At 48.0% G+C, this 7,893-nt stretch overlaps 1 protein-coding gene across 1 annotated transcript in view; it reads left to right on the top strand.

The window, feature by feature from the left end:
- The first annotated feature begins 5,635 nt into the window (after window positions 1–5,635).
- The window catches only part of LOC119350734 (BTB/POZ and MATH domain-containing protein 2-like), a 42,429-nt gene continuing 40,171 nt past the window's right edge, over window positions 5,636–7,893 (top strand). The window contains exon 1 of the mRNA XM_037618421.1: window positions 5,636–6,489. Within this exon, the coding sequence (XP_037474318.1) occupies window positions 5,636–6,489 (854 nt within the window). The remainder of the gene's footprint in view (window positions 6,490–7,893) is intronic.

The following is a 7,893-nucleotide window of genomic DNA, read 5'->3' as shown; positions in this document are numbered from 1 at the left end:
TTCATTGCTTCTAGATTTTAGTATCATCGATATGGTCTATGTGAATTGAAAGGAATGGAAAAAAAGAAATCATCTAGATTTCATTATCATTTGGTATCTTCCAGTTAAAAACGGAATACTGGACTTGCAAGTTGCAACTCTTATGGTCCTGATTTTTTTTTACTTTCTCATGCTAAAGTTCTTTTGCTTAAACTTCCTGTGCTGCAAGTCATCTTGCTTAGTTTCATTTCCCCTATGATAAGATGCAATGCAAGATAAGTTTTTGTCTTTACTTAGTGATAATGCAAATGAGGTGTGCTGTCAAATCTCAAATGTGTAGAATGTTCTTCACCCACTCGTAATTAAATGCAGCAACCCTGCAGCACAGATTATGCATGGTGCATTCGGCTAACGACCGCTGTGGCGCTTGAGCTTTCCTACTTGCGTGCTTTGTTGCCTCATCGCAAGCTTCTTACCCAAATTGGCAAACTATTTGGGACTCCAAGATGAATATCTTTGGGTGGCTACTCCATCTGAACAAGCTTATCACTAAAGTCAATCTCCTTCCCAAGAACCTGGTGAATGCGGCTGTTTGCCCGTGATGCATGCACGGTGAAGAGGAGTGGAAGCAATGGCGGAGCCAGAATTGAAGCAAACCCTAGGGAAAATGATAATTTCGTCAACATGGAAAACGTTGGAACTTATCACACCAAAAAATATCCCATAAGAGCTACTCTAGACGATCCCCTGTCCGTTAGAGCATCTCCAGCCGAGCCCCCAACACGGCCTCCCATGCGATTTCTTCGCGCCGGCGCCCAAAAAACGGCCTAGTCGCGCCCCAGGAGCCCGTTTTTCGCCGGTTTGAGCCGAAATTAACGCCGGCAGACCCAGGCCGAACTTGGCGCGCTGGGGAGCACCTGGGGTGCCGGGGGACGTGATTTTGGCGCGAACGAGGATGGGCCCGCCGAGTCAGCGAGACGCTGCTTCGTCGCCCTCACCGCCTTGGTTCCCGCGGGAATCAGTGCCAAGGCTGGCCAAGGCTGCCGCGCCGGCCAGCCTCCATTGATGCTCCATTGATGCCTCATGGGCGACGCAGTGAAGGCGTCGCCGACGCGCATCCCGCCTGCTCCCGCCACGTGTCGCACGGCATGCAGCCTCTCACCGCCCCGGTGGGGCTATAAAAGGCGACCACTCCCCGCCGGTGAACGCCACAACCCCCCTGCATCCGCCTCGCAAAGCAGCCCTCTCCCCCCTTCCCGCTGACGAGCAAAAATAGCCGAGAGGTTTCCAGGCGATGGCGCGGCAGCGAATGGCTTCGGCCGCCGCCATCTCCAAGAGTCGGAGGCGCGCCTCCTCTACATGTGCCGGGGCGTGGAGGCTGAGCGCCGCCGGCGTCCCGGTGCCACCGGTGCCCGAAGGGGCGGCACGGTGGGCTGAGATCATCTGCATCCGCTCGTCCCTGACGGAGGAACAGCGGAAAGAGCCGAGGTACGCGCCTGACAGCGAAATGCTGTGGATGATGTACTTCGAGCGCCGCCGCGAAGAGCAGATCGCCTCCGTCAACGATGTCATTCCCCGCGACCTCCTCAACACCGAAGGACGGGCGCGAGTGGTGGGGCGTCCCAGGCCGCACCCTCGAGGCCGTCCACGACCACATCAAGACCGGCAATGTGTCGCGCCTCGAGTACCCGGCGCGACCGTCCTTCTCTCGCCGCCGCGGCAGTTCCTGGACGCCGTGGCGAATGGAGCCGACGTCCTCCTCGTCGGGCTCCGGCTCGCCGGCTCTCCGTCCAGTCAAGCCAGAGCCGGAGGAGACACCGCAGCGGCGCCGCACCCACAGTGGGCCCTCATCATCAACGATGGTACTCGCCCCTCCCCACGCTCCCTTCGCCTGGTCCGGCCGAAGCCCGAGCCGGGCCTGCTCCCCGTGAAGCCGGAGCACGTCGACATGGTGGCCCCGACGACGAGGCCACCCTAAAATGGGCGAAGGAGGACTACATCCGCGAGCAGGTGCGCCGCCAGCGCCAGGCATATGCGGAGCTCCAGGCCCGGCGCCGCGGGCGCAAGGAGGGCGGCGTCATCGTCCTCGACGGCGACGAGAAGGACGAGGCCGGGCTGTCCAGTGCCCCACCGCGCGTTGGCGACCCTGGGCAGGGGTGCAACAGGGACGGCTGTGGCTCCGGCGGGGTGCGCGACGACGACGACGACAGCGGCGACAACTACACCCGTTTATACAGGCTTCACGGCATGTAGATGGTGGGCGGTGGACGCGGCGCAGTGGCTAGTGTGGCGTAGTTTGCCGTAGTTTGCATGTTTTTACTTTTTTTTTTTCAAATTTCAATGAACACCGAGTTCGTACCAGATCGTCGAGTTTGCACAAGTTTGTACGTAATTTCGCCGACCTCGCGCGATATTGGCAGCGACCTGGTGGGCGACGACTGGGAATGAAGTCGTCCCCACGCGCCAAACTTGCGCCGGTTCGCCCCCGGCGGCTTTTTTTCGCCGCCCTGGGGGGCCGAACGGCTGGAGATGTTCTTAGAGGAGTAAATGGCCGACTATCTTTAGAGGATTATCCTCCTCTAACAGTGGTCGGACCTAACCGATCCTCTATATTTAGAAGAGGATATATTATTTTTCTCATTTTTTTTGCCTAGACGCATAACTTCAAACAACTGCACATAATATCATCAAGCATTTGAATATTTAAAAATAAACATGCAAAACATATAAATCATGAACAAGAATATAGTTGCATGGATTGAAAATTTCAAATTTAAACATGCAAATAGTTCATCTAAAAGGCATCATATTGAACAAGTTTGATCTAAAATCACCACAACATAGCATGTTTTATGTTGCGGATCAAGCCCAATCAAGGACACACATGAACTCAAACACAATCCTCGAAAAGAAATGACCAGCAACACGACCACCATCTCCACGGCCAACAACATCCACAGCCACCACCATCACGACGACCACCACCACCACCATCCACACGGCCACCACTACCGGTTACATTGGTCCTGGATGGTATCCCAATGATGCCTAAGAGAGCCTTGGGTGCGGCTTCGTGTGACATCCACGATGTTGTTGTAGTACTCGGCAATTCTCCCCCAAAATTCTCCACCATCGACAAGGCCACCACTCCCGGTTGCATTGATCTTGGAATTTTTAGGATGTAAGAAACACATAGGTCTTAAGGCAATTAATACCTGACACGCCAACGGTCATCAAGAACATCATCGATAGCCTAACTCTATAGTCAAGACTCTCGACGTTTGAGTGGTTCAAGGCAGGAGCTAAGTGCTTCGGCCTTTATTTGATTATTAGTCATGGTCTTCCCTTAGTTTTGTCTTATGTGTGTCTTCTCTTTTGTTTCTGGTCGATGAGAGTTGGTTCCCTTTGTGTTATTGTTGTATCTAAAGATTCTGTATTTCTTTTCTCGCCTTCTATCAAGAAAAGGCTTTCACCCTGTTTTATAAATAAAGTAACCACTAAATCCACAAGGTCCAACAAATTACAACAAGGTTCACGCCGCACACACACGCACACGCACACACAAAACGATTCTGCTGAGGGCACAACTCAACAAGCCCTGAAGGAAAAAAACGAAAAAACAACAGACGGACATGCGGCACACATAAGGAGCATGCGACACATGCAGCTACATGGTTATTGATCTCATGCAGCTGCATGGTTAAAAAAAACATTGGCTAAAAAGTCTTGAGCGTTAAGGGTCATGTTGGCTTGTGGCGTGATTATCTCGTCTCTTGCGAAATGACTGCTAAACTTTGTGGGCATTACTGTTTGAATGAAGATTCAGGTGGGGTGCCTTTCCCCCTTGAAAATTCAAAATGCTTTTTATTGTAATAAAAATTGTTCTGTATTATTTTATCGGTACCGGTTTTATTTTGCCTCTCAAGGTTTTTTGTTTCTATTTTTTCTGTTATGGTATTTATAGTGGATACTTGGATTTTGATCTAAAGGTTCAAAAGTAACCAAGAATTAGTTGTTTTTACCCACTCCATGCATATGCAATTTATATACTTTGTGTGGTAAAAATGACATAGACAAGTCATCCGTGCTCGGCAGCAGCACCTCGCCAGCAGCACCTCGCCAGCAGCACCTCGCGTGTGCTCAAGGAGGTCCACGGCATCCGCCTCTTCGCTGGCTTCGTGGTTGGCATGAAGTTGATCACGCTGGCGTCCATTACCGTCCTGGAGCGCATGCTCAACTTATACACGGAGCCCACAATGAAAGATTCTCCGGCTATTACTCGAACAAGGTGAGATTGCACAAGAACATACCATCGTCAGAGTCATCGGAAGCTAGCCAATCGTAGTCGTATCCAAGATCACAGGCCCTGTCTTCGTTCTCCTCAATTGAATTCCAATTAGGTGCTGGATGCAAGTCTAGATCAATCATTTCTTTTTGTTGGCCACGTACTGGAAGAAGGGGAAATGAAAAATAAATAGGGGGAGTTGACTCATTTTATACACGAAACACAATTTAAAATCTTCATTGTGTTAGCGCCAAGCCACTTCGCTCCTTTTTTCTGATGGCCGCGTGCGTACATGGGTACTAATTTTTGTATAGGAGGCAAGACAGTTATTTGCATCCCTGATTTGTTGGGATACGCGGGTCAAATCAGTGGAGGCTCACTTCCAAAGTTAAACCAATATCAGGGGCAGTATTGTCCCAGATGCTTCAAATATTGCTGCCTTGGTCATCGAGCTGAAAATAATGCACCCTAGATAAAGAAATGGAGGTAGTACCTATTAACCAAGCTCGGAAAAAACAATGGCAAGCACGTGTCATGTAGAAAATGACATGGAAAGTTTAGCACTATGCATGATACATTTCCTAGGTTTAGCATCATATATACTTTAGCAATTTATTTCCTTATTTTTATAAAGGGAAAGTCCATATTAATCGTACATGATAGTTGTCCATATCTTAATGTCAAAAAACGTCTTACATTATAGGACGGAGGGAGTAGTATATAATGCATAGTATTCCTTAATGGATGATGAAATGAGCGGTTCATATTAATTGGGAACATCCTACATTTCTCATGTACTAATAACTTGACTAAACCCCCAGATTTTCTTGTAAACTCCTTAGTGAACGATGTAACAATTTTGCCAAATCAATAAAGCTAGCCATGCATGATGACATTTTCTTAAAAAAAACTTGACTAAACCTTCCCTGGTAAAAAAAAACTTGACCAAACCTGATCCAAAGTCAAACTCAACTAATAAGAGGTAAACAAAAGTCAAACTCAACAAGGACCACGTACACATAAAACCCTAAGGCTGGTCATAGTGGGAGTAACATAGGTAGTAACATAGATGCCACATAAGCAAAAATGATGATGTGGCAAGTAGTTAATGAGGAGAGAGGCAAATAGAGTAACATAATATGTTACCATCACATAGCGGTTTCCAATGCATAATGAGTCTACAAAGTAATAAATGAAGGCAACTATGTTACCACACCTATGACACTACCCACTATGAAGGTAGTAACATAGACTAGTAACATATGTATGTTACTAGTCTAAGTTACTCCCCACTATGACCAGCCTAAGACGAAAAGCCAACCGCCGCCAGACGTATACGTACGTAACGACGGAGTTCATCGATCAGTCCCCATGTCGTTCGCTGGCGTATCCGTGATCCGCGACGGCAGACTCTGGCCTTCAGCATCGGTCTTCAACTGCACCAGCGCCGCCAGGGGGTACCATCTCCTTGTGGTCGAAGGCTACTCACGCACAAAGGCCGACGTCCCCAACGGCGATCACATCGAGTCTCGGCCTTTCAGAGTCGGAGGGTATCTCTGGCTTCTCAGGTGCCATCCCAACGGTTCGTCGTCGGCCAGGGCCGGCTATGTATCTGCTTCCCTCCTCCTCGCTCAGGATGTTGCCAAGCCTGTAAAGGCGCAGTTCGAGATTAGCTTCATTAACCAGTTCGGCAGGCAGCGCTCGGCATACATCCGTTCGGGTTCAGTACGTCACTTCCGTGGCAAATCTTGTGGTACGTGCTACTCCAATTTCATAAGCAGGGATGACTTGGAAGACTCGGAGCATCTCAAGGACGATAGTTTCACCATCCGGTGTGACATCATCGTCATCGAGGACGACGATGCCAAGGGAACCGGCGCCACCTCATCTTTCGTTACGGTGCCACCGCCAGACGTGCAGCAGCACTTCACCGATCTCTTCATGGCCAAGGAAGGCAACGACGTGACGTTTGAGGTTGGTGGCGAGACAATTTCCGCGCACCGGCGTGTATTGGCGGCTAGGTCTAGAGTGTTCAAGGCCAAGCTCTTCGGCCCAATGAAGGAGGGCACATCTACCGCTAGTGCCATACACATAGATGACATGGAGCCTCGAGTTTTCAGGGCAATGCTTGCATTCATTTATTGTGACCCGGAGCCGGAGATGGAGAAGGAAGATGGTGAAGATGCGATATGGCAATGGCTGCACCTGCTCGTCGCGGCCGATAGGTACGATCTGCAGCGGTTAAAGCTCATATGTGAAGCTAAGATATGCGGGTTCATTGGCGTAACACCACGACAACCATCCTGGAACTTGCTGAGAACCACCAATGTGATGGGCTGAGGAAGGCCTGCTACAAATTTCTGGGCGCGCCTGGGAATCTGAGGGCTGTCGGGGCCATTGATGGTTTCGACGATCTAATTAGAAGCCAACCGTCCGTCGTGAAGGAACTGATCATGATGCTTGCGCCCTAGTTCATGGCTTCTACGGTAGATTTTAGTATCATCTATCCATTCGAATTGAAAGAAATGGAAAAGGCAATCGTCTTCATTGTCGTTTGGTCTCTGCAGGTTAAAAATTGGTTACTGGACTTGCAACTTCTCTGGTCCTGAATTTTTAGTTTCCTCGCGGTAGAGCTCTTTTGGTGGAAAGTTGAGTGTGGCACGTCATCTTGCTTGGTTTCGTTTCCCCTACTAGTAAGTATGCACGTGCAATGCACGTATAATCGTAGAAAAAATTCTCAGACATCCTAGTTAGGCCATAATTATCTCAATAGAATGAATGAGTGTAATAATGTAGCTCAAATCTTAATTTGAACTAAATATAGCTTTGTAGATATAGTTCTTTTCATACGAGCAACATATCTCATATCAAGCATGCACACACAATGGACTTCTAAACCCTGAACATACACAAAATGCGTAGTCAATTTCGTCCCACGGAGCATATTTCACCTATTCTCGTAACTCCATTCTTTACAAAAGCGACACCATGTGTATTTAAGTTTCTTATATAATCATTGTTCTTCTTATATCTTAAGCCTAATCATATCTTACTTGCTATTATGCACCTTCAATGTAAACCACTAAATTAGACACTGTCAAATCATCAATAAATGGGACACACAATTAACCTTGCAAAGATGCATCACCATGTATCACAAGCTATACATGCAACTTGTGCTACAATGACTTTGTGTAAAAGTGTTGGAAATATGCCCTAGAGGCAATAATAAAAGGATTATTATTATATTTCCTTGTTCATGATAATTGTCTTTTATTCATGCTATAATTGTATTATCCGGAAATCGTAATACACGTGTGAATACATAGACCACAATACGTCCCTAGTAAGCCTCTAGTTGACAAGCTCGTTGGTCAACAGATAGTCATGGTTTCCTGACTATGGACATTAGATGTCATTGACAACGGGATCACATCATTAGGAGAATGATGTGATGGACAAGACCCATTCCTAAGCATAGCACAAGATCGTGTAGTTCATTTTGCTAGAGCTTTTCCAATGTCAAGTATCTCTTCCTTAGACCATGAGATCGTGTAACTTCCGGATACCGTAGGAGTGCTTTGGGTGTACCAAACGTCACAACGTAACTGGGTGACTATAAAGGTGCA

Source organism: Triticum dicoccoides, chromosome 1B (genome assembly GCF_002162155.2).
Source record: "Triticum dicoccoides isolate Atlit2015 ecotype Zavitan chromosome 1B, WEW_v2.0, whole genome shotgun sequence".
Classification (NCBI taxonomy): domain Eukaryota; kingdom Viridiplantae; phylum Streptophyta; class Magnoliopsida; order Poales; family Poaceae; genus Triticum; species Triticum dicoccoides.
Note: the sequence above shows the minus strand (reverse complement) of the source record. Positions and strands in the feature narration are given on the sequence as shown.